Here is a 24,662-nt window from a genome sequence, read left to right on the forward strand (position 1 = left end):
TATATTGAAATTAATATGTTTTATCAATATGTTATTTATTTTACATACGCTTTAATAGTTATGATGACTTGGTAAATCCAGAATTTTCTAGGAATTTAATTAGAATATGCTAACAAACAAAAATGTGAACCAAATTAAGACAGGTAAACCTATTTGGCTCCGTCCTGGTTGGTGGCTCCCGAAATAAAGACCAACAGAACCACAGGAACGATGTACATCCACTAAAAATAAAAAAAGTGGGGAGTTAGGACAAGGGATTTTAGTGGACTTTTTACACTTACGTATTTGGCGAAGAAACCCCGGTTATCGCGAACTTCGCCGCGCTCCCTGGCCTCGCGTTCCCGCTCCACTTTCTGAATGAAGCCAGCAGTATCCGGTACGGGAGCCAATTCAGCATGGCGGATCAAAACGTCGGTGCTAAATTGCGATTCAACCAGCTTACTTACGTCTTCCTGGGTGCACTCAACGGTGGCGGGAGCTGTGTCCTGGGAGACAGTGATGCCGGTAACGTATCCGGAGGGATCAAGGGACACCCAAAGCACGTCATTGAGTTGCGCTTGCAGCAGGCGACAGGCCTTGTTGGAAGTGATGAACTGCGCCTTGGCTCCATTTGAGTATACCACCGTGGCCTTTAAGCGGTAAAACTCATTTTGCAAAGCGAGTTTCTTAAACAGAAAATAATAAACCAAAACACAAATTACAATTTTACTAAATTATTACTTTGCAAAAGTAAGACCCATATTTTTCCTTAAAGGTTACTACCAGTATCTTCATACTTTAATATATACATAATATAAATGGAACGTTCCATATCAACCCGGCCACCCCTTTTTTTTGTATGTGGACAGTACCACATTGATTGCAAAGCCCTTTGCTTCCAATATTTTAACCTATACCTATTTTGTCAATGTTACCACTCTTTCGCAAAAAGCCCCAAAATGTATGGGATTTTATGCCACTGGTTTCAAAGTGGGATCTCTCTTGAGTAATTAGATATTAACTTTTTGAGAAAAATATAATGGTATTTTTGCAGACTGGCCCTTTGGACGAAATCCTACTTTTAGGGTCGTTTTCTCGTCCGTTTGTTAAATTTAAAGTAGGCTTAAAACCTTGAAATCCAAAGGAAAATCATTGTTTTAACCCAACTTTAAATTTAAGAAACGGACGAGAAAACACCCCTTAGACTTTAAAAACGCTATCCCTTGGTCTCCGGTCTAATAAAATCCATTTATTCTACTTTTAGGGCCGCTCTTCCGTAGGGTTAAAACCTTGAAATCCTAAGGGTAATCATTGTTTTAACCCTACTTTAAATTTAACAAACGGACGAGAAAACAGCCCTAATAGTAGGATAAATGGATTTTATTAGACTTTATTTAGACTTTAAAAACGCTATCGCTTGGTCTACGGTCTAATAAAATCCATTTTTTTCTCGTAATCGCCCATGGAAAGTCCGATTTTTCTACCTTTGAACCATGCCAATTTTGTCTTCCGTTCAATGGATAAAAATGATTTTATCCGAATATACGGAGAAAGAGTGGTAACATTGACAAAATAGGTATGAGGTAAAATATTGGAAGCACGGGGCTTTGCTATCAATGTGGTACTGTCCACATACAATAAAAACAAGAAAGGAAGCTACCTTCGGCCAGCCGAAGCTTATAAAGTAATGCTCACTCGGTGCAGTTCCAGAGATTCCAGATACAGCGTTTCTATTTATTTAAATTTTGTTTTTAAGTAGTCAAGAATCAAAACGGACATAGCTAGATTGACTCGGCTATTGGTGCTGATCAAGAATATATATTCTTTATGTGGTCGGAAACGTCTCTTTCACTGCGTTGCAAATCTGACTGAAATTATAATACCCTCTACAAGGGTATAAAAAGGGGGTGGACGGGTTGTTATGGAACGTCCCATATATATTCAAACAACCTTAATGACATATTGAGGATGGTATACCCTAAAAAATTAGTTTCAGAGTGGAATGGGCAGAAGGCCGGCCCCTTTCTGACCGGCTGTTTCCGTGTGCGGACTACCCAAAAAACCAATTACCTTCAGCATGTCCAGCTCGGCATTGCTCAAAGCTGGTTGCTCGACATTGGCCAACCCGGAGTTTAGGCTGGGAATGGTCACGTTTCCACGAAAGGAAAAACTATCCGAGTTGGCTAGCGAGTGCAGGAGCTCCACCGTAATCCAGCTGTCATGCTCCAAGAATCCCTAAACATAAGAGGCAGCATTGAGTGGTCTGTTCAACAGTAAAGATTCTTACTTACCCAACTGCTGGCCACGACTCCCAGCAAAAAACACAGAGCAAATTCCGCCTTTAAATTCATGTTTCCCGAAAAAATTGTCAACTTTTTTTTAATTTGTCAATTTATGAGGAGGTTGCACGAGTGTGACCGTGTAACGTAAATATACCAAGTCTTGGAGAAAATATACTAAATGGTAAAAATACATCTAGTTGGGGGTACTCCATTTTCCCTGAGTAAAGCCTATTACTCACATCAAATCTATTCGTCAGATATGAGAGGCCAATAGGTGGCGCTTTTCGAAGTTTTTTTTTACCGCGGTACTTAGATTGACGAAAAAATATTCATATTCTAAGGCAAAACTGTAACGGTAAATTCAAGCAAAGATATTTATTACTATTAATATGTCTCAAAGTCTTCCTTCTGTTTGCTTGATCTCAGCACCGGGGCTTAAATTTTTATATTTTATTTGCACTCACTTCAATTTTTTATTTATTGCATTAATAAACTTTGTGGTTTTTACTCTCATTATGTTGGGACTTAGTAGGCCAGTAGAAGATTTATAAATATGGCTATACAGCAATAACTGCTGATCTAAAAAATCCCAACCATAATGGGGGCACACACGATTAAGCCCTGACACCTGTTAAGGTAAATAAAAAACTGAAAAAATATCTTCAACTACATGATCTTTTATAGTTGACGATGAGGGATCAGTAAAATACGGTATACCTTTCAATACATGATGTAATGGAGTATTCATAAATATGTTGACACGGTTTAGTTATTAATATTTAACCCTCTAAAGAAAATTGTATTTTTAAGTTGTTTATAAATATATTAAATTCAGTCATCAAAAATGTTAAACCAAGTAAAATTTCGTTAAAAATTTAACTGTCACAGATTAAAAAGTTAAAAAATGTTTTTGTACCTTTTCTTAACGTCCTTTATACCGCCCAGTCCATACATATTGGGCTATAAGTGTTAAAATCAAATAAAAAGCGAAATGGGATAGTAGCTTTTGTAAGGTTTTAAACGAGGCCGAATTGAAATTCGAGAAAACAAATCTTCAAGCTTCAATGACTTTCGACTTGTTTAAAAAATGTTAAGCTACCACCCCACAGACTTTGTGCTCATTAAGTCAACAGTTCGAAAAGAAGTCTCACCAGCGATGGTTTTGTCGAACAGGAGTAATAAGCTAAATTTATGGTTGTCACTCTCAGAAAGTGAAAACTAAAATGTTTAATTTATTTAAATTAACAAAAAATATAAGTTCCTTTTTCTTTAACGTTGTAATAAAAATAATACATTTATGGATTAAATGACAACAAATTCAAATTAGAAGTCCTCTGAAAATTCCAATTTTTAAATCTTCGGAAATTTCATACCATCACAAACTGTTTTTGAGTTGTGAACAATGGAAACACACAAATGTTCGTTGTAGTTCAGGTCTCGAAGCAACTATAAAAATATTCAAAACGATTAATAAACATTTAAAATAAAATATTTTTATTTACCTTAGGTGTTACAAACAAATACTGTGCCGAGCCGTGCTTAGTGGCTTCTTTGAGGAGTAAATCGAATATGTTTCGTTCGTTTTTGGCGTCCATGCCCTGATTGATTTCGTCGACGCACCTTAGAACGGCAGAACATTAAAGCCATCTGCAGTTTGCAGCTATGTTTCATAAATACCTGAATGGCACGTGAGTAACGTGTTGTAGGGACAACGAATAAATGGCTATTGACACAGCGCGCTCGCCACCAGATTGAATGAACTTATCCAACGGCTGCAGCTGAACATTTCTCCTGAACTGCACCATTATCTGAATGCCGTATGAATCAAAGTCGTACTAAATAGATACATTAAATATATAGTTAATGTGAGATGTCTGGGCGAAATATTTTATTGCCTTGATACTCACTTTATCGTTTTTGGACAAAACAACATCTCCAACGTATTCAATAGACTCCATAAATTCGCTGAATTTGGTACTGATTGTTTCTACCAAGGCAGTTAGTTTTGGCTCCCATTTTTGGTATAAATTCGACATTTCCGACTCGATGGTTTTGGCTTGGTTTACAGACTGTTGGATTCCTTCTTCCAGATTTTTGACTTCATTTTGCAATTGTTGATAGCTGTCGATTGCCTGAATATTTAAGAAAGAATGTCAGGCAAATTTTCAGGTAATGCAGGTAAAGTAGGGTTTAATTTGCATACGGTTTTCTAGTTTTATAATATACTTAAAGGCCCTTAAAGGAATACAAATATTTATTAAACTTACCTCGGAGTTGACGCTCTTCATGCACTCGAATCGTGCCTGAAAGTCGTGAATAGCTTCAAGTATTCCGGGCAAATCCATGCTTTCCATATCTCGAAATTCCTTTTTAAAGGGAAATTTGGAACTGGTTGGGATTTCCCCATCGCACAGCCGCTGGATATCTCCCTTCCGCTTGTTGACATCGCTGATTTGATCTTCCAAGCACTGCATTAATTTTTGGAATTCCCTCTACAAGTACATAACTTAGAAATAATACAATTAAATTTATAAAATATTGCTTACTGTTGCCGATACACTCTGTTGTTCGCTTTCCTTAAGTGCTTCACTTTGGCTTTCATGTTGCACCATATAAACCGATGTTTTAGTCTGAGCTAACTTTTTTTCAATCATAAGACGTTCTATCTTTTGCAAACAGTTGCACAGATTAGCCTCGATTTCGAATATTTTTCTTAGATCTTTATGCAAGCTGTTACTAAAACGATTTTTAAGAGCGTCCAGTGCTAAAAATACATGTCATAATGGATGTTAACTTAATGTGATGATCAACAGTTACCATCGTTTTTCTGGAGGCTTTCCAACTTCCTCCTGAGTTCTTGAACTTCGTTTTTAAGGTTACTGAAATGGCTCAGTTTTTGGTCCAGCTTTCGTTTTTTGTCTTGTTCATCCTTTGTAACCGCTTGCAAACGTTCAAACTCATTGTCGGTTCTTGTGATAGCGTTCTTAATGTTGTCGCTCTCTCTTACAGCTTCGGAACACTGTTTCATTACTTGCGCCAATTGTTGTGAGTCCACTGTAATGAGCTGATTTTTTCCCCGAATAGTGCTCTCCGTAAGAATGGTGTCGGAACGATAGCGAGACGCAGTCACCACAAATTTCTTGTTTCCTGGAATGCAAATGAAAATGAATTCAAGTTGAGTAAGTTTATTTTCACGGATGAAATCCTGAAATTAAGCATTACAAGGTAAAAAATGTTGGTAATAACTATTAATTTGAATGTTGTAATAAAAGAGAGTAGTATACACACCGCCAAAATAAACTCGAATATTTTTTGGAATAGATGAAGTATAATTGCCTACGGCTTCTGTACCAATTGGAATGTTGTGAATCGAATAAGAAGCACACAGCTTGTTTATTAATGGTGTTGGCCCACTAACAAGATCCACAAGATATGCACGAAAACCTAATGGGCTGTAAAGTGGTTAAAAAAGAATCATTAACAGATTTCATTTAATTAAATACATACCGCAGGTCATTTTTTGAAATACTAGGGCTGAACATGACCCTATCCGCTGGAGCGCAGAATATAATATTGACTCCCAATTTTTGCTTTACACATAACTCGTTTATTAAGTCCGACATATCGCCTTTGTCCTCGCACGCAAATGCAAATAAATCGCGCTGCGATACAACGTTTTCCAGATATTTAGCGTCTTCATAATTTTCCACGTTAAGCTATATATTTTTTTAATAGATTTTATTATTTTAAACATATTAAGAAGTTAAAAACATACCTCAAGTATCATTGGGTCATACACGTTTAATTTATACCGCTGCTTATTTTGTGCCAGCCAGTTCATAGCTTTAACCAAATTCGGATTTTTCATTCTTATTTCCTGTCAAACATCAAAAAATATATTTTTTTAATTTATCCTAGCCCTATGGTATACGATTTTCTAAAATACTTACTTCAATTTTTTGCATTTTTACGTTTTTAAGTCGATCTATTTTATGCTTGTAGGCGGTAATTTCAGGAATCTTTTCATCATTTAGTTGTTGTTCAAGTTGCTTTCGTCTGTTATACTGTTCCATGGCTTTTTGACGTGCTGCTGCGCATGATTCTTTAACCCTTTCCAGTTCCGAAAGAATCTGAGGCCTGTGTTTATTAAAGTCTTCCAACTCCTCATTTTTATTTTCGACCAATTTGTGCATTTTTTCCGCTTCCATAGCATGTTTTAATGACTTCTGAATATTTTGCTATTTATAATGAATGAATTACGATTTTATTTTAATTGTTAGATATTTTCGAAATAGATAGAGAAGAGTTCTGTAAGAAGGACCGTTCGACCTTCTACGAACGTCTTTGGGTCAAGTTAAATCTAACTTTAAACTATAACAAAAAAAAAAAACAATAGAGATCGCTATAGTCGGGTGCACCGACTATCAGATACACGTTACCCAAAAAAATTAACTGGTGTTTTTGCCATTAATTGCTGGGAAGCACATCAAGAATATTATTTTGTAAACTAGTGTAATCAATAAGGTGCCTAAAATGTATTGGCAAAAAGTTACAAAACAAAAGCTGTTAAATACCTAAAAATATTTTAAAATTTATTTCTAATTTAAAAAAAATTTGTATTTAACATTCTGATTCAAAGGAAGCTTGTTATCCGAATGTGCCAGTCCCACAAAGCACACAGCCCTCTACTAACCTCCAATTCATATTTATTTTCGCGAATTCCTTGTTTAAGAGAATCCAGTTGGCTTTCTATAGCATTTCGTTCCGCTACAGCTTTGTCTAATGCACGCGTCTGCAAATGTTGCAAAAATTGTAAAATTGAATAAGAAAGTAAACATTTCAATTAAACCAATACCTTTTCCAAACAAGCTTCTCTAAATGAGACCTTAGTTCTCTGAATTTGTTCTTGAGCCTGAACAAGTTGGTTGTGTTGTTCCTTTAATTTGTCGCTTTGAGTTTTTGCCTTTTTAACTTGGGTCTTCAACTGTGCGGCTTTTGCTTCACCAGCCTGGGTCTCAACCCACAATTTTTTGGCGCTGAAGATTTGCAGTTTTTGCTTCACTTCTTCGCGTTCTTTAAATTGTGCTACAGTCATTTGCAACCTATGAAATTATTGTATATAAGAAAGTAAATATATTTCGAGTTAAAATATATGCAAATTTATGTAGCCATTACAAATAAGGTATTTCAAAGTATGTTAAACGAGAAATAAAGCCGAAGTTTGGAAATGTAGTAGCTTAAACAACAATCAAATAAGTAACGACGTTCAAATAGACCCTATTTGGCAAAATGTTAAGACAAGGAAGAGGAATTTGATTTGCAGTTCAAACAGAAAAGGTATCTTAAAAATATACAGAACTTCGATATGGGACTAAGGCGTTTGTTGGGAGGTAATGCTAACTCACTGTTCCAATCGTTTTTGCTTTTTTGCAAGATCATTTTTTTCTTTTTCCCGATTTGCATGGGTATTCGCCTGTTGTGTGCGCATCTGCTTTAAAAGGTTGAAGCCGTTGGTAAGATCATCGTCACACACGGAAGACATTGTGTTGAGTAGAAGCTCTTGGGGATTCATCTTTGAAAAGTCCTAAAACAGTCCGTTTACATTAAAGTAGTCGCTTGATTTTTGATATGTCAGGATTGCAATTTACCTGAACCCGATCCTGCGGGAGGAACTGGCACAAATTACTGACTTGTATGTTGAAGGAAGATACGGCCACCAGAAAGTTCTTCTTGGAGGTGTCCTTGCCGTTCACGGAGAAGGTGGACGAGCCATTCGAGTTGATGATGCGCCGGAAGGTCTCCGTGGTGTTGGCTGCCCGTCCATAAACCTGGACAACAATCGTGGCCGAGGTTTTGTTGCTCTGTATGTAGTCGGCAACGCTGGCGGAGCGATCCAGGAGAACCGGCTCGCCGCCCAAACCCAAAATAATGGCCGACACAATCGTGGACTTGCCACTGCCATTGGGACCGGTCAGGACATTCAGGTAGTGCTTCGGGTGGAATGTGATCTCGCTGTAGGAACTGCAATTGGAATGGAATATACGCCGTTCAGAGAGTTGGCGAATTGCGCCATTGATGGACATGAACTTACACGAAATCTTTGCAGTAAACTGAATGTATGCGCCCCGTCAGTTGTTTGTAACTTAAAGCACGGTGTCCCGCCATGACAAGGCATAGGATTTAACCTGAATGGAAGATAGATTTTGTTTAAATGAGCACCTAAAGTTTCAAATACGTTTCCGCGCTTCCAGGATTTTAGTTTTGCATTAGGGCATATGTGCACGGCGTAATGGTGTCGATAACGAGTGGAAGTCATAAATATCAATACAATTATTGGGGGGACTCCTCTGTTCTGCTTCTGCATCAGCGAATTCCGCTTCAGAAACAGAATTCATAATACCCTCCACTGCAAAGTACATTCGTTGGAAACAGTTAGGATATCCATCCAATAAAAGCTGACTTCAACAGTAGTTGCTCAATTCAACTCGGCGTAATTGTTGTAAAATTATTTCTTTCTGTTATTATATTTGAAATACCCCAAGGCCAGCCTAAATTTAGACCCACACATTTTAAAGTGGTGTTTGTTTCTCGTTAATAAAAATTATTTAGGGGATTCCTTAAACTATTGAACTGTTGAATTTCGGTTTGGTGTTAATCAGCTCTTCCATGCAAAGTCAACTTTTCGAAATTTCATCAATTTTTTACGTTTTTGTAGTGAATTTTTAAATTTACTGCAAAGTAAAAGCATTTATACCATCTGCCCACAGCCGCTTAAAATCGTGGATGTAATTTTAATTTAATAATGAAATATCCGCCTAGGGGAGCATGTAGAAATACCAGTTATTAGGTATTGCCAAAAAGAACTTACTTTGATTCCCGGCAATTTTAAATGTTTTGCAATGTTCGATATTCGTTGTATACAAAAATATATATAATCACAATGTTCAAAAATTCTAGTGTAAACGTACCTCATTTTTCGATTCAATTATTTAAACTAATCGATAGCTATCGCCATCGGCTTTGTTGCATCTCTATTACAAATTATTAAACTGATTTTGCTCAGACATTTAAATATGAATTTGGGCAAAATTAAAGCTGTATCCAGACTACCTGCTCTGCGCTCGTGCTTGCACTACTCAAGCGCTGCAAAATCGGAACTGCCGGCATCCTTGGTCGGCGAGGAGGATGAGGAACTGGCTTATCCACAGGCGGTGGACAGATCCGGCCTGCAACCACAACACAAAAATGTGCTTCTCAACAAATTGCCGTATCAGGAGCCGCACTCCTGGATACATTTGACAGAAAAGTACCAGAGACAGGCCTTCGGGCGATACGGTGCCCAGAGCAATGTGGATCCCAAGATCTGCTTCGAGTCCCGCGGAGAGAAAGACAGCAGGCAGGTTATGCAACTGGAAACACTACTGAAAATGCTGGAGAAGAATCGCACGCAGAAGGCAGAGGAGCTGGAGAAGATCACAGCCCGCGAGGAGGACATTGCGAAGAAGATGGAGAAGCTGAAACAGTGGAAGGCGGATTTGCATGCAAAGGTGGCCAAGCGGGAGGCGGATGCGGCGGCAGCCATACAACGCAAGGAACGCCTGGTGGAGGAAGTGCGCCGACACTTCGGATTCAAGGTGGATACACGCGACGAAAGATTCAAGGAGATGCTCGAGCAAAAGGAGAAGGAGGACAAGCGAAAGCAGAAGGAGGCCAAGCGAAAGGCCAAGGAGGAGAAAATGATGGCCAAGTTGGTGGAGAAGACATCGTCGTAATGTTACCATAGTTTCTAAACTATCAATTTAAGCAAGGAACTGTTGTCTGTTGCCGTCTTTAATAAAAATGCAGCAAATGACCAATGTTTATATAAACGGTTTTACCAAAAGTTAATACAGATATTTTAAAAACAAATTCGGAACTCGAATTTTAAATTTCCATCATATAACGGTTTTACTGTATACTACAACAGCCATAAAAATGTTCCGTCAAAGTAGAAATATAAGAATATCTTCGATTTTTAAAATTCTCTAAACAATACATATTAAATGAAAGCCAACAAAACGTCAACACTTGTTGAATTCTTAGAAAACCTAGAACCTTATAAAAATATGTCCATGTGGACGGCAGTCTACGTAGTGACGAAGCGCACCACGAGAGTGTGCGAAGGCGACTACTATTATATAGTCGCAGAATTGAAAATCTGATGTGATGACCCGATTATAAAGAGTGATACACCAATCGAAAGGTATCGCAAAATTGTACAGGATTGCATACCACTACTTAATCAATTACTTAATTTTAATTTATTTTGGTTTTATCCCAGTGCTACAGGCTAAATGAAGCCTTTTTAGTTATGGCACCAGTCACTCTTCGGGTACAATATTTTTACATTAGTCATTTTGTCTTACTTACTAACATTATTTAGAAATAGGTCGATTTTATCACTAATAGATTTTATGGAAACATCACCATATTAAAAAAATATATAGTTTTCCGATCCGATGGCTAGATTAACTCGTCTAGGGATGCTGATAAAATGAATGTACTTTAAATGGTCGGAAACGTCTCTTTCACCGCAAACTTTTGACTGGTATTCCAAATAATCCTTTTTTTTACCAAATACACTGAGAATTTATTATTAATTATTTTTAGATTTTATAAAAATAATACAAAACGTTAGTATTCACTTCGGCGTAAGGACAGGGTACTGCGTACTGATTTTTCACTATCACGCCGGCTATTCGTAAAAACACTCTGCTTCTTGACAATGAATTCCTCCTCGTTGCAGTTTATACATGCATTTAAAAAGTGGTTGATATCCTTTTCTTTCAGTTCTTTGGCAATATTAACTGCCTTAGCTAGGGCTTCGCTGGTTCCTTCGACTTTGTGGAGGGCAGCATTTGCCTTAATTATTAGTAGGTAGCTGAGAAACTGCCAAATAAAGCTATTGCAGTTGTGAGCCTCTAAAAGAAAAGGGTATGGGGTCTAAAACTTTATTAGTCTGTGAATAAAATATCAAACCTTCAATAGCCTTTCGGGCACTAAAGCAGCATTCGTCAAATCTATGTGATTGAAGATGTGTGCTTGCAATTTGATGAAGCAAGTAGGATTTCTCGATCGGATACTTGGCAAAAACCATCCGGTGCTCGTATCGGTTTACTATTTGACTGTAAGTTAACGTGACCTTATTATATAAACCAGCAGCATAAGAATAAATGAATTACCGGGATTTCGACATGGCTGGATCCACGGATGAGCCTTGATGAGTAGACCGATCCCCAAATACAAAAGGTTTAACCTCCATAGACTTATCCATCGGAAAGCGAAGTAGGCGGAGCAATGCGTTCTTTTCCGAATATCGAAAGTATTTTGGAACTGTATACTGATCTACGTAAGCCAACGCTAATGTGTTATAAACTTCGTTCAGAAATTCAAATTTCCAGGGCATAATCCTATTCGTTTTTTTTACCACATAGTCTCCCATTACCTCCTCCACGTAACTGGTTAGTTTCTGAAAAGAATAATAAACCGACCTTTCATAAAACTTTGTGTTATTTTGAGCATTTTAGTGTCTTAATATTGAAATTAGCAATCAAGGTTAGGGTCGAGCAGTGGTGTCACAAAAATCTTTTCCAACCATCTTCGGTTGGAAGAGATTTATGTGAAATCCCCGCTCATGTTTTTATTATGAAAGTCCCTTCTTAACCAATCCAGTGCAATTTATGTGACTTCTTTGCATGTAAACAAATTTTTAAAATCGAAAACTTTTAAAATTCTTACCGTTAGATTTTTAGTTTTTCGAAGATATCGAATACTTTGCAAGGCAGTTCTCATATTTCGACTCGTTTGGTACTGAACTCGATATAGATATTCTTGACGAAACTTTTCCATTAATTTCTTGTTTGTGAACTTCTGGTAACGGATATTGTACATTGGACTGCGAGCCTCCAGCATTTTCTGTAAAAAATAATTTAAACCTGAGTTTATATTATTCACCTACCCACCAAAAAGTTTTTGATCTCGTCATATTTCTTTAGAGTAAGGGGCTGTAAATACTCTGTGCTTTTTTTACACTGATCTAAGAGCAGATTCGGATTCCTAAAAAAAATATAATGTATTGACAAGCGAAAATTTATAAGTGGACAAAATAGATTTACTTTCGAACATGTTTCAAAAATATTACATCAAGCCATGACCTGTCTATGAACATTTGGTTGCACACATTGAAAGCTCGACTTCGCCTCGCAATTTCAAGGGGAGAAAGCATTTCATCCTAGTAACAGATATATATTAATAAAAAGAAACGGATTTAAAAGGTATCATTGTACTTCGATTTCCGGAATGCTGAGCACATCGCATTTCTCTTGTTCCTTTAATATTTTCCAGAGCGGTCTGTCATCTTCCTTATGCTTCTTTATTAGCTCAGTTAAGTGTATTATAAGTTTTTCATTTTCAGATATAAACTGAGTCATCGATGGACCGCAGGCATCTTCAATATTTCCGTCCACCTACGTAGACATTAAAAATCTGGAAGAAATCCCTAAAATGTAATTAAAAGTTGTCATACCACTTCTAGACGCTGCTCAAACATTTTCGATTTATTGCCAGTAAACAGACGGGCATTGTCGTGAAGCTCAGCTTTTGCGTTTTCGAACCGATTCATATCATAGAGTCCATCGCAGACCTCCAAATTAATCGGCGCATCGTTACGTTGCAAATTTTTCAAAAGTCCTGTTCAAGAAATCAAACTTACCATCAAATTTGGTAAGAAGACAAAGTATAGCTTACGTTTTGCTTCCAAACTGTCCTGAAGGGCACTTTCCGCCAGGGCAATCTTCCGTTTGCTCTGACTTCGGCGATAAAGAGTAGTAAAATCTGCAGGGCCGAGCTTGAGGGCTTTGTCAAAGTAGTGCATGCCAAGATTCTCCCGGCGCCGGCGGCAGTAATATGTTCCCCAGTCCTTGTAGATGCCCTGCTCTATCTCAGGGCTCCAGTCTATCTTAAACCATATTGGTACGGCTGCGTCAATGCCCTGAGCTTGCGGTATGAAACCGTCCGGTTGTATAATAGAAGTCATTTTTTTTTTATTGTTTTGTTGTTTTTCCAACGAATATTTGAAGCAAACTGAATCACATGTTAAATCAGATTTAAAAATGTCAAGACTTTTATTTAAAAGGTTCTGCGATTATCCTTCTCAAACTTTTATAATTAAACTTAAACCAATCCACACCCATTTAATATTGAATTATAATAAAATAGTTAAAATCATCTAGTTAAATTCGATGGATCTCGCCATGGCCAATAATGGTATAAACAGACTTCTGGCAAAAACTCAAACGCCTTATAAATAGTGTAATGAGGAAAGCTTGCATCCTTATTAGGCTTACATGGTTCGGTTTGCCAAAGCCACAACATAGCTGAAATTAGCTCCCACATGCAGTTCCATTAGCATGGCCAGTGAATCGAGGAGTTCGGCTTCAACGCCTGCGCACTCACCTGCCGAGACTCCCTTCTCCCCAAAATTGGTCAGGACATCTGGATATGCAAACAGTTGCTTTCCACCTGTCGTTGGCCAAGCATCCTGCGGGATAATTTTCGTGGCTATCTTTAACAAGAATGAGTGTACTAATTACGAAAATCCAAGTGTCAAAAGAAGCCAATTAACAAGTGTTGAATCCGTAGTTTTTAAGAGTGGCTTGGGAAGTTCTACAGGTGCACGTGGAAAACAAAGAAAATATTTACACAATTTTCAATCACATAAATTCAAATTACAATTTCTTAACATATGTAGTCAGATGAGCATTTGTTATAATTATAGTATCGACATTAATTGGCGATATCATATAATATTATTGTAAAATATATTTAATAATAAATTAGGGACCACAAAAACGTTATTTTTTTATAAAAGCATTAATTAGTAAATTACTAATAGAAACGTGGATGCGTTTATAAAAAGTCGAACATTTTCTATAAAAATTAAATAATAAAAAAAATTTAACAGTAACGTAGTAAATATTTATTTATTATCATCAATACCTTCTATTTTTAATATTTTTATTAGTTTTCGATTATATTTAATTATTTACAATTTTGTAAGTTATTAATAAGTTGTTGACATGCTTTCCTTATATTAATGTAAGGGATGCAGTATATCAATTCTCACAATATCTTCTGGAATATTACACACGTAAATATTTATGTATGCACCGATAAAAGCTTTCTTAAACAGGCGTTACATATAATTTCTTTATAGTTTGCTGAACTTTTGCATGTGGTTCTGGTTCTTATTGCTAAACCTTTTTATAAATACTCTAAGTAGGCGATTAAAAACAAGATAAATAGGATAGAATATAATAACAATAAATTTTTATTTAATCTATCATTAAATTTGGGAGTTATAATTTCCTTGCTTTGGAGCCACATTTCACGCGCTTTGAATAATACAACAAGTACGCTAAGCCTCCTTACTTATTCATCTTCATCAGCACTCAATAAATCCAATAAAAGCAAGTGCCTCGGGACAAAGTACTATGAAAATTCCCAGATGTCCATACATAATTATATTCAACTCTATGCGACACCTGACATCTATTGCACATATAAATATATATGCGAACTTGTGGGTTTCGGCACCCAAGTAATTAGCAACACGTGGCTTGGCTGCTGCCTTGGATGTCCGGAGGGGCCACCAGAGGATGGGGTTGGTCACCGGCTAAGTGTCCCTAATGACCAGATGCTGGATTGGATTAGGTGTCCCAAGAGTGCTCCCAGCTCTCCACAGTCTAAATTGGCTGATTTAATGATTTACTGGTTTACTGGGAGGCTGCTCCTAATGAGGCCCTGCTATTTATTATTTTATTATCTTTTGAGACGGTCGTACCTCAGGTTGGTTTCCTAATTACACGTGTGCCTTGCTGTTTGCATATTTCGTCAAATTAAATTCACGTCTGAGCACACTTAGTTGGAAAGTTTGCGAGTGCGTAAAAGTCTATAGTTCGCTTCGCTAAGCCAAAATGTCTCAATGTTCTCTGCCGAGTTTGTCTCGGCGACATATTCATAATAATGACAAAATCTGTGGCCAACATCCATGCAAACTTTTCTGGTTGCGAGTATTCGTATTTGTGTATAAGCCTTTGTTAACCCCATTCAAACTGGCTTAATAAATCTGGCCAAGATGCTGCTGCCGACACTTGTAACCACAATAAAACTAAACACCGGTGTGCAATTTAAATTGAATTTTATTCACACATAATACACGAGGCTTTAAGTTTGTCGGTGGCTTTAAAAGGGAACGTATTAATAGATATATTTTATTTTATTAATCTAGCCTATAAGATTAACTGACAGCAATTAAGTCGTATGTCGCTCGATATCTTATACTATACACATATACTCATAGAAGAGGAGATCTAACAAGATGTGTGCCAGTTGATAAGATAGCATCCTCATATACAAATAAAGGCAAACGTTTTATATCAGAGCTTTTTAAAATAATTTAAATAGAAAAAAATGAACGTGTGCACCTGCCTCTTCAGACTAATGAAATCTTTGGAGGCAGAATTTCCTCCTTCTCTTGATTTAAAAATTTATGCTTGTTGACATTTCAATTTAATCTAAGTGTAAAATTAAAAGATATCCGGGTATGGTCGGAAAAATTCTTTGAAGTTTAATTTCAAATTATAACACCCAAGGAACTTAAACAGCAAGGGTATATTGTTTGTATAAAAAGTAATAAAAAACCAAAAGTCAATTCTACCTTTAATAATTTATTTAATAATAATTATAACAACTGACAATTTATTCCAACATAAATACTATTTACTTATAATTTAAAAATATATATGTTTTTAAATATTTTTTTATGAAACATTAATCCTATCTTTACATTTAAGAAAATGGAACAATTGTGAGAAGTAGTAAATAAAAACTGTAACTCGAATTTCCAATTAGTTCTCACTTCTTTTGTGTTGGTTGCATTTGTTTAACATCTGATCTACTTATCTACCTATTTAAGATTAAATTTTGTTGTTTTTGACGTAAACCCAAAAAAATTACTCATTCTGCGGCATGTACAACCATATCTATAAATTTGAATACATACAACTAATATATGTGCATGGTGTTTATATATGCCCGTGTGTATGTATTTATTTACAATTTAGCCTAAACCATGCCTTCTTATCTTTTTAGCGCTAGACTGCGGACAGTAATCTGTGGGCATCTAAAAGATACAGTGGCTGTATTATACGATAGCGCAGCGCGTATTTCTCGCAATCCATAAAAAATTAAACGGAAATCGTCGTGTGCCATGGACGATTCTAATTTCAGCGGCGTCCGTTAAAAAAATTATTTTATACGAAATAAACAAAAACAATTAGTTCGTTGTCAAAATGAATTCATCGACGGATCCGACTTTTTTAGATTTAAATACAAGTTTTAGTAATACCCCAGAGTTATATGCAACCAGTGTTAGTTCGGAACCGTCCCACGGATTAGAAGCAGAGGATTATTATGCCTGCGGAACCTTTAACTGCACCCCCAAAGAGTTTGTTGCCTTTGTGCTTGGTCCGCAGACCTTACCACTTTATAAGGCAATTTTGGTAAGGCGTTTTGAACATGTCGTTAGAAAAATAATAAAATGCATATTTTTTTATTTTGATAATTATAAGAACTATTAATTTCAACAAATTAATTATATTTTCAAAAGTAGTATCCCTTTTTTTCCGAAAAAATTTTTCCTAATGTAAAAAAAACCATTAATTATATTGAAATGATTTTAGGATATGAATTGACTTTCATAAGACGATATTTTAAATTTTGTTCGATTTAAATACACCTAATATTTTGTCTCTAAGAGCTTTGAAATAATGAATATGTGTTATGGCCTTATATTTACACTATGTTACAAAATATAAATCTTTATTTATATTCTTTCGGTTATATTTCCGTTAAAAAATTTTAAAAGATTTTTGTTGTAACACCGTGTTATCTTGCTTTTTCTTTCAGATAACAATTATATTTGGAGGCATTTTTATAACCGGGGTCATTGGTAACCTTTTAGTGTGTATTGTTATTATTCGACACTCGGCAATGCACACTGCGACAAATTACTATCTCTTCAGTTTAGCTGTCTCTGATCTGCTGTACTTACTATTTGGTAAGTTATTTAAATTAAACTCTAACAATTTAATATCATTGCTTTGGCGGTTTGATATTTCTTTAATCCGTGTAAATTAAATTCTTTTAGGACTACCAACGGAAGTGTTTTTATACTGGCACCAGTATCCAGATCTCTTCGGCATGCCATTTTGCAAAATTCGGGCATTTATTTCCGAGGCGTTAGTATAAATACAGCTTTTTTAAATATAACCATTTTTAAACGAAAGTACATTTCAGATGTACTTATGTTTCCGTATTTACCATTGTGGCATTCTCCATGGAACGGTTTTTGGCGATTTGCCACCCATTACATTTGTATGCAATGGTGGGCTTTAAGCGTGCAATAAAAATAATCACAGGTCTCTGGATTGTCAGTTTCATAAGTGCCGTACCATTCGGATTACTTTCGGATATTCAATATCTTAAGTATCCAATAGGTAACTATATCCGTTACTCGTGGACTAAATACCATTTCAAGATTTGTTAGTATAGTCCAAACAATTTTTCAGATGGTTCTCGCATTGAGGAATCTGCATTCTGTTCCATGTCCGAGATTGTTAATGTCTATCCTTTGTTTGAAGTATCCTTTAGCATATTCTTCGTCATTCCCATGATTCTCATCATATTACTTTACGGACGAATGGGAGCTAAAATTCGTTCTCGAACAAATCAAAAATTGGGCAAGTACCTGGCTTCTATTGATCCCAAAAGATACGACATCAGGAATATCTTTTAGGTGTTCAACATGGCACCAATAACAGAGAAACACGAAACTCACAAATGAGGAAGAAGGCAGTGATACGAATGTTGGGTAAGTTTTTCCTAATTAGGCGTAACGAGCTGAATTTGATAATAAATATTTTAATCAGTATAGCCGCTGTGGTGATAACTTTTTTTGTGTGCTGGTTTCCGTTTCACCTGCAACGGCTTATATTTCTATATGCCAAGGACATGGAAAACTATTACGATATAAATGAAGCACTCTTTTCGATTGCCGGATTTGCCTACTACGTTTCATGGTAAGTATTTAAAAGGTAACATAGTTAACAGGCTAACTGATTTTATTGACAGCACCATTAACCCAATAGTGTATAGCGTAATGTCACGTCGCTATAGGGTAGCATTCAGAGAACTTCTTTGTGGAAAAGCATTGGGTGCATACTATAATAGTGCATTTGCAAGGGATCACTCCAGTTTCCGGGAGAGCACAGCCACAAGTCTGGGAAACAACATAAACTATGACCGAGTTCATTCTGTAAATTATTTTCCAAAGATATAGTATCTTAAAACCGAATAACTCTAGTTTGAATTTTCTCTTTAGGTTCATGTTAAATCCAGCCGGCATCAAAATAATAAAAACGAAGCGGACTCCTTATCTGCAAACAGAGTGTTGATAAAGAAAACATACAGTCTTCCGCTACCGAAGGTAATTAAACAAATTAAATATTTTGTTAGAGCGAGTTCGAAGTATCACATAGCTTATACACTACTACTAATCAATTTTAAAAGGTAATTCAAATTTTAGTGCTAACACACTGACTCTCTTGTTATGGAAATTCAACAATTATTTCCAAACTTCTTCCGTGTCGTCGAACTTTTGAAGTTCAAAGATAGCTTGGTGAATAAATCAAATTAAAAAGTTTTTTTACTCTGTGTCAATTTGCGAAACTTTTTAATTCCCAATGCTGAAGTTGCTTAGCACTCTTGTTTTACCCTTGTTTAGCTTGATTTGGCTTTGTTTACATGTGTACCTATGGGAACATAACTTTTTCGTTGAGGTGCATGTCGAACGAATTAAAGAGCTCGTATGTGAGTGTATAAGTTTGAGTTACTTTTGAGGAATTACGTTTTGGATTTCCTATATATTAACCGTGAACTTTGTTCTTATTTGCAGAATGCGGACTCTACCGTTCTTAGTACAACTGACATTGTTATAGTGCTAGAAAATAGCCACACAGTTTGTGAAGAGCCCAAGGTGGAGAACGATATTTGGATCGAAAATGAGGAAACTTGTATATAAGCAGGAGGCCAATGCACCTATTGTAGTTTAAACTAAAGACGTCGAGTGAAAAACCTAAGGTTCTGTGCGCAGCTATTTGTAGTTTAAATTTAAGAACTCAGAGTTGTTTCCAAATGTAAAATAAGTTAGTCTGTTCCACGAATTTGACTAATTTTCAATGACTCAGCACAAAAGAAGATTAAATTATTGCTACCACATCTCATCATATTTAATAAAAAGTACTATGAGTTTTTTAAATATCGAGCATTTGTATTTATATTTATTTGGTAAACAATTAGAAAGCTTTGGTCGTTATTTGTGCGAAAAAAATTACTATACTTTTGCATCTTTACAGATTTCCTCAGCACAAAGGAATCACAGATGTTTGAAACTTTATGAACTTAAACTTTTTAAATAAACAGAAATAACAGGGGTTTTATGAATGAATAAATTAACGAACGATTACGGTTTCAAACGATTTGCATAACAATAATCGAAATTATCGTTTTCTTGGCTTGTTCTCTCGAATAAGCAATGCCAAATTGACGACAAAAGCGAAAGTTGTACCCATTATCCCAGTATCTATAATTAAAATACATTTTCACTTTTTCTCGATGCTAACGAGTCAGAGGTAAATAAACCCTCAATTTCAAAATCTCCTATCCAGCGATCGGGCATTCTGTGTAAGCCAATTAATCTTTGAGGTTTGAGGGATTTTCGAGCCAGAAGCTGCCCACTACGCAAAGGGTTTCCAAAATGTTTGTTTCTCGATCAGCTCCGATTTACTTTCACCTGCACTTAAGATAGCCGAATTAAAAAGTAAATCTGGCAAATAGATCAGTCGCATCTGAAGCGATACCACTGTGCCCCGAGGTTCGAGTGCCTCGGCTTCTTCATCTCCATCTTCGAGTCGAGTGTGATGTGATCTCTCGGTGATCTCTTGGTGGCTACCACATCCACATTTCCTCCGTGGCAGAGTCTCAAAACTGGTTTAATGGCCATTCCGACAAATTCCAGCACAGCTGGCTCAGAAACGTTCCATTTGCAACTCAGTTGCTTTCCAACCAACGACACCGCCGAATTTCGAGAAGAAAGTGATCGGATGGATAGTCGAGACCCTCGGCTGATTAACGGTTCTTTAGCGTTTAAACAACAGGCTCTGAAGAATGTACCCATACCCATACCCATGTGAAGCCAAAGCCACTCGGTTTTGAATAGATCGCTGCATCTGGGTCCGATTTGATTTGGTATTTGGCTGCACTGCCGCAAGGCGTTCCATTTTTATTTTAAACGACTGGCCGGATAACAAAGAAAGTGAGATCAAGTCTGCGAGATCGTGGCGAAAGAAAAAGAAGCTTCGCATGTGTGCGTGGTTAATTCGAAAGAAACTTTTTTGCTTTTGGCCGCGGAACTGACAAATGTCAAATACGAATAGACCGTCGTGGAATTAAGACGCGCCTAACGCCAATCGGACTTTTAAAATGACGCAAAGTGCCATCAAATTAGCCCCTCTCTTGGGGGCTCTAGTTCTTGTATTATTCCTAGTTAAACAAGTGCAGTGCGATAAGAACGATCCGCGGCAAGCGCGCATAATGCAGTTTCTCAGTGAGCCCCAGCCGCATTTCAACCACAACCGGCCACCAGGTCCCGGACTACTGCCCCGGATAAGGTCGCGATCGGATAGCCTGCCCCTTCTTTCGAGCAACCTCAATCCCAACAAGTTCCTGAGATCTCAGCAGCCCGCAACCGTTCAGCACATTATGCGTCGCGAGCAGTTCGGCAACTTTCCTCCAAACGATCAGCTCAGGCGGTACCAATTCGACCAGAATCAGCCAGGAAGGTTTGCCCACGTGAAGGATGCACCAGTTCTCGATGTGGGGAAAAACCAGTTTCCACCGCAATATCTCTCGGAGCAGTACATCCAAAACTTCAAGTCCTCGCCGCGCTTTAATGGCAATGTGATAATGAAGGACCAGAAACCAGTGTATGCCCCCATCCAACAACACGCGATTCCTGTCCAGGCCTCCCAGTATCTGCATTATCCCAAGCTCTTTGGACAGCAGGGTGCCGGTTTCAGTGTGGTGCCCTCGCAGCAGACTGCCCTCCAAAACAGCCAGTACCCCCAGGATCCGAATAGCTACTCGGTCTACGAGGAGTCTGACAATCAGCCGAAACCAGGAATTAATCAGGGGCCTAGCTATCGCCAGGCAGTGCCTCCCGCAAAGGAGTCGAAGGAGGCGCAGGACTACTTGCACTTTATGAGCACAAACGAATACTTCCTGCCCAAGAGAGACCCCGACTACAAGAAGTTGGATGCCCAGCGTGATCAGCAGACTCAGGTTCACCAATATCCACAGCAACACAATCAGCAACTACAGCAACAACAGACGACGCAGCAACATCAGATGCTGCAACACCAGCAACCGCAGCAGCAGCATCAACCGCTGAAGCAACATCTTCCCTATAAGACTGCTGGCCTAGACAACTCGGTCTCCTCCAGTTACAATGAACCCATACAAGTCTCCGACTTGTTCTACCAGCAAGATCCCGCTCCTGCGAATTCCGCTGTAGTCCGCGGCAGTTATCAAGCTGGTCAGGATGTTTTTGTGGTAAAGTCCGATGGCAACAAGGCGGTGAAGCATGTGGTCTCCACTCCCATGTCGGTCCAAACTACCACTCAAACCCCGCCAAAGAGCCATCAACTCGCCAAGAGCCACAAGAGCTTCACACCAGAACCCCTCCGATTTGAGTTCACCGAACAGGACGCGATCAGGGGAAGTATGAAGTACACCCAATCCCCGCAGGCCAATCAGTACTACTACGAAACTGTGGCCCAAGCAGTCCGTGAACCCGTCAAGTCTGCTGCCCCGATCTTGGAACTCAGCAAGCCCATCAAGGAATACAGTGACGATCCTGAAGACAGTTCAGATACCGAAACTGGAAAACAGGTGGGTTGGCTTTTATAATTGACTAGTTGATGAAGATTATGATGAAATATGACGAAATATGAAACTATTCAGATTCGAAAAGTTGTTAATATATACAAAAATCAGGTGAAATATGCAAAATATGGGTTTCAGAAGTATGCTACACTGAGCATTTACATTTAAGAACAAAATTCTTAATTTAAAAACATGTGTTCTCTTTTGTTAAATGAATTTCGCACTACAACGTAGCCTACTTTGGATTTTCAAATAGAGCGCTGTCTACCTGTCAATCTGTCTATTGAACTATTTTCCGCTTTCTTTCCTTTCGTATTAAAGGGCTAGATGGTCTAGCGGTTAGAATTTTGGCCTAAAACCTTGCGGTCATGAGATCGAGCCGCGTAAAAGACATCATTGTTAGTTTCAAAAATCGAACAAGTAAAAAAAAGGTTACATTTTGCTAATTCTGGTTAAAATAATTGAGTCCAAAATACTGTAGCCAAAATTATAACATTGTATACCTATGTATATATAATTATTATTAAAACAATGTTTGAAAAATATTCTTATGGATAAATGTTCGTTCTTATTCCAGCAAGAGGATCAGAAGGTGCCAACTGGGACCAATTCTGCAACTCTAGATAGCCCAAAGGACAACGAAAGTTACTGTGAGAAGGTCTGCGCTAATGTATATGATGAGAATGATGAAATCATTTGTGGATCCGATGGATACATGTACACGGGAGAAACTCAGTTGCAGTGTTATTCCACCTGCCTTAATATAAGTAAGAAATAGTACAACGTTTTATAATTCCAATATAAACCATCACTTTTTTATTTCAGGTGTGACGATTAAAAGTAAAGGATCATGCTCATAAAAAAGAGTTAAATAAAAAACTATTTATTTTAATTTAATTTATTCTAGCGATTATGCCAATGTATTTGGAAACCGATTAATTATAACTATTCATTGTGCACGAATTTTGTTACTGGCAAAGGTAGGGTCTTTGTAAAAAGTGATTAAATTTGTATGGTAATGTATACAAGCACCGTGCCCTTATAGATTTCCTATTTAATTAAATTTTAAAATGTTAAGGTGATCTTATCAAATCATTTTCAATCGATTATTACTCTGCTTGTGCAATTATATTTATAATTCATTTATTTATGTAGGTATCTTAAAAAGAAAAGAAATAAGTTATAATAAATATATTTTTTAAATTGCAATCAAAAGTCTTTTAATTAGAATTGGGAATATTACATTTTAACGGACTCATTACAAAACTTGTTTTCCACAAAGTCCAGACTTTTTCTTTATAGGATTTTTATTTTATATTCTACCATCTACTATATTCGAAGAACCAAATTTTCGGTTATTAGGGACTTTTTACAGCTTAAAGCCTAGTACTCAGTACGACGAAAACTGCTAGCTAAGCATAGGAGTAAGCGAGAGGCAAATAGGTAGCTAAAGCCCCTAGCCGGGGACTTTTTCCCACCTCGGTACTCAGTTGAGCTAAGGAAATAGTAAGAAAATACCACTAAAATACTAGATTTAGCGGATGAATTCCGATGAACGCCTTTAGCCGCGGCCCGAAGAATAAAAAATTTGATCTTTGGCTGTGTTTGTGCAGAAGCGGTTTGCCAATAACAATGTATAAATGGAAGGAAAACCACAAAAACCATTGGAAAACTGCCTGTAGGAGTTGCTGCAATACATATCGCCATTCCAACAGGGAAATTAAAGCTTGCGACCCAGGTCGGCTCAACGTTTTGTAATATTTTAAAATTGGCGCCAGTTGATTTGTTTGCTGAGAGTAAGACCATGCTACATGCATTGCGGATGAACTCCGAAAACTTCGGTCACCCTAAAATATTAATATTTTTCGACTAGTAAAACTCTTAGCCGAACTGAGTACTGGGCTTTAATAAAAACGTAAGACTCTTTGGTCCAAAACCAGAATTGACCAGAAATGGTATCCTGATTTTAAGGAGTATAAAGTACACTTCTAATTAATATTAGTTATATTTACGAAGTGCAGAACATATCTTGACACTTTGCTGCAAACATTGATGTTTTCGTACACACAAAAAAAAGCACGTCGCCGTAAAATCGATAAGTCCAGGTAATTTTCTGGTTATTCCTACTCATATCGTTTTTACCTGAAATATTCATAAAATTTACATTAAATAATATCATTTTGCCGAATTCTCTCTCTCGGAGATTCTCTAAAGCCTAGTACTCAGTACGACGAAAACTGCTAGCTAAGCATAGGAGTAAGCGAGAGGCAAATAGGTAGCTAAAGCCCTTAGTCGGGGACT

The 24,662-nt window shown here is 37.2% G+C and overlaps 6 protein-coding genes across 7 annotated transcripts; 3 read left to right on the forward strand and 3 right to left on the reverse strand.

Annotated features, from left to right (window-relative positions):
* EMC10 (ER membrane protein complex subunit 10) lies at positions 1 to 2,426 on the reverse strand. Its single transcript, XM_017146411.3, has 4 exons — positions 2,271 to 2,426; positions 2,050 to 2,214; positions 282 to 665; positions 1 to 221 (listed from the first exon to the last, which is right to left on the reverse strand). Exons 1-4 carry the CDS (start codon positions 2,328 to 2,330, stop codon positions 150 to 152), a joined length of 681 nt encoding a protein of 226 aa, XP_017001900.2. The 5' UTR covers positions 2,331 to 2,426; the 3' UTR covers positions 1 to 149.
* A 1,023-nt stretch (positions 2,427 to 3,449) lies between these two features.
* SMC5 (structural maintenance of chromosomes 5) lies at positions 3,450 to 8,544 on the reverse strand. Its single transcript, XM_017146410.3, has 16 exons — positions 8,353 to 8,544; positions 7,910 to 8,282; positions 7,667 to 7,845; positions 7,117 to 7,363; positions 6,955 to 7,053; positions 6,212 to 6,499; positions 6,037 to 6,138; positions 5,769 to 5,977; positions 5,550 to 5,713; positions 5,079 to 5,408; positions 4,808 to 5,025; positions 4,529 to 4,753; positions 4,169 to 4,393; positions 3,939 to 4,096; positions 3,764 to 3,881; positions 3,450 to 3,707 (listed from the first exon to the last, which is right to left on the reverse strand). The coding sequence occupies exons 1-16, from the start codon at positions 8,424 to 8,426 to the stop codon at positions 3,612 to 3,614; spliced, it is 3,105 nt and encodes a 1,034-aa protein (XP_017001899.2). The 5' UTR covers positions 8,427 to 8,544; the 3' UTR covers positions 3,450 to 3,611.
* A 713-nt stretch (positions 8,545 to 9,257) lies between these two features.
* Positions 9,258 to 10,148, forward strand: CRIF (growth arrest and DNA damage-inducible proteins-interacting protein CRIF). The gene has a single exon (XM_017146380.3). It carries the CDS (start codon positions 9,335 to 9,337, stop codon positions 10,031 to 10,033), a length of 699 nt encoding a protein of 232 aa, XP_017001869.1. The 5' UTR covers positions 9,258 to 9,334; the 3' UTR covers positions 10,034 to 10,148.
* A 716-nt stretch (positions 10,149 to 10,864) lies between these two features.
* Positions 10,865 to 13,387, reverse strand: LOC108060612 (outer dynein arm-docking complex subunit 4). The gene is made up of 9 exons (XM_017146384.3): positions 13,047 to 13,387; positions 12,826 to 12,989; positions 12,587 to 12,766; positions 12,416 to 12,531; positions 12,263 to 12,356; positions 12,039 to 12,215; positions 11,483 to 11,769; positions 11,280 to 11,425; positions 10,865 to 11,221 (listed from the first exon to the last, which is right to left on the reverse strand). Exons 1-9 carry the CDS (start codon positions 13,333 to 13,335, stop codon positions 10,935 to 10,937), a joined length of 1,740 nt encoding a protein of 579 aa, XP_017001873.2. The 5' UTR covers positions 13,336 to 13,387; the 3' UTR covers positions 10,865 to 10,934.
* Positions 13,388 to 16,452: 3,065 nt separating this feature from the next.
* On the forward strand, positions 16,453 to 19,677 carry CapaR (Capability receptor). 2 transcript variants are annotated; one of them, XM_017146420.3, is made up of 10 exons: positions 16,453 to 16,861; positions 17,268 to 17,418; positions 17,509 to 17,599; positions 17,658 to 17,857; positions 17,930 to 18,100; positions 18,157 to 18,231; positions 18,295 to 18,439; positions 18,492 to 18,675; positions 18,742 to 18,846; positions 19,315 to 19,677. In XM_017146420.3, exons 1-10 carry the CDS (start codon positions 16,652 to 16,654, stop codon positions 19,438 to 19,440), a joined length of 1,458 nt encoding a protein of 485 aa, XP_017001909.2. In that variant the 5' UTR covers positions 16,453 to 16,651; the 3' UTR covers positions 19,441 to 19,677. The 2 variants fall into 2 exon arrangements, with proteins under 2 accessions (XP_017001909.2, XP_044248493.1); XM_044392558.2 differs by lacking the exons at positions 18,492 to 18,675; positions 18,742 to 18,846; positions 19,315 to 19,677 and having other exon boundaries at positions 18,290 to 18,425.
* A 980-nt stretch (positions 19,678 to 20,657) lies between these two features.
* Positions 20,658 to 23,576, forward strand: LOC108060636 (ataxin-2 homolog). Its single transcript, XM_017146418.3, has 3 exons — positions 20,658 to 22,367; positions 22,939 to 23,128; positions 23,187 to 23,576. The coding sequence occupies exons 1-3, from the start codon at positions 20,901 to 20,903 to the stop codon at positions 23,219 to 23,221; spliced, it is 1,692 nt and encodes a 563-aa protein (XP_017001907.2). The 5' UTR covers positions 20,658 to 20,900; the 3' UTR covers positions 23,222 to 23,576.
* The last annotated feature ends 1,086 nt before the right edge of the window (positions 23,577 to 24,662 follow it).

This window comes from Drosophila takahashii, chromosome 3L (genome assembly GCF_030179915.1).
Source record: "Drosophila takahashii strain IR98-3 E-12201 chromosome 3L, DtakHiC1v2, whole genome shotgun sequence".
NCBI classification, from domain to species: domain Eukaryota; kingdom Metazoa; phylum Arthropoda; class Insecta; order Diptera; family Drosophilidae; genus Drosophila; species Drosophila takahashii.

Excerpts from the sequence above, each read along its gene's own strand:
- EMC10 (XM_017146411.3), bottom strand. The coding sequence starts at position 2,330 with ATGAATTTAAAGGCGGAATTTGCTCTGTGTTTTTTGCTGGGAGTCGTG. Across the intron at positions 666-2,049 it reads CCGAGCTGGACATGCTGAAG|AAACTCGCTTTGCAAAATGA; the intron begins GTAATTGGTTTT and ends TTTCTGTTTAAG. Across the intron at positions 222-281 it reads GGGGTTTCTTCGCCAAATAC|TGGATGTACATCGTTCCTGT; the intron begins GTAAGTGTAAAA and ends TTTTATTTTTAG.
- SMC5 (XM_017146410.3), bottom strand. The coding sequence starts at position 8,426 with ATGGCGGGACACCGTGCTTTAAGTTACAAACAACTGACGGGGCGCATA. Across the intron at positions 8,283-8,352 it reads GTTTACTGCAAAGATTTCGT|TTCCTACAGCGAGATCACAT; the intron begins GTAAGTTCATGT and ends TTCCAATTGCAG. Across the intron at positions 4,097-4,168 it reads TTTTGTCCAAAAACGATAAA|TACGACTTTGATTCATACGG; the intron begins GTGAGTATCAAG and ends GTATCTATTTAG.
- CRIF (XM_017146380.3), top strand. The coding sequence starts at position 9,335 with ATGAATTTGGGCAAAATTAAAGCTGTATCCAGACTACCTGCTCTGCGC.
- LOC108060612 (XM_017146384.3), bottom strand. The coding sequence starts at position 13,335 with ATGACTTCTATTATACAACCGGACGGTTTCATACCGCAAGCTCAGGGC. Across the intron at positions 12,532-12,586 it reads TCAGCATTCCGGAAATCGAA|GATGAAATGCTTTCTCCCCT; the intron begins GTACAATGATAC and ends ATCTGTTACTAG. Across the intron at positions 11,222-11,279 it reads TGCCCGAAAGGCTATTGAAG|AGGCTCACAACTGCAATAGC; the intron begins GTTTGATATTTT and ends CTTTTCTTTTAG.
- CapaR (XM_017146420.3), top strand. The coding sequence starts at position 16,652 with ATGAATTCATCGACGGATCCGACTTTTTTAGATTTAAATACAAGTTTT. Across the intron at positions 17,858-17,929 it reads ATATCTTAAGTATCCAATAG|ATGGTTCTCGCATTGAGGAA; the intron begins GTAACTATATCC and ends ACAATTTTTCAG. Across the intron at positions 18,440-18,491 it reads TTTGCCTACTACGTTTCATG|CACCATTAACCCAATAGTGT; the intron begins GTAAGTATTTAA and ends TTTTATTGACAG.
- LOC108060636 (XM_017146418.3), top strand. The coding sequence starts at position 20,901 with ATGACGCAAAGTGCCATCAAATTAGCCCCTCTCTTGGGGGCTCTAGTT. Across the intron at positions 22,368-22,938 it reads ATACCGAAACTGGAAAACAG|CAAGAGGATCAGAAGGTGCC; the intron begins GTGGGTTGGCTT and ends TTCTTATTCCAG. Across the intron at positions 23,129-23,186 it reads TTCCACCTGCCTTAATATAA|GTGTGACGATTAAAAGTAAA; the intron begins GTAAGAAATAGT and ends TTTTTATTTCAG.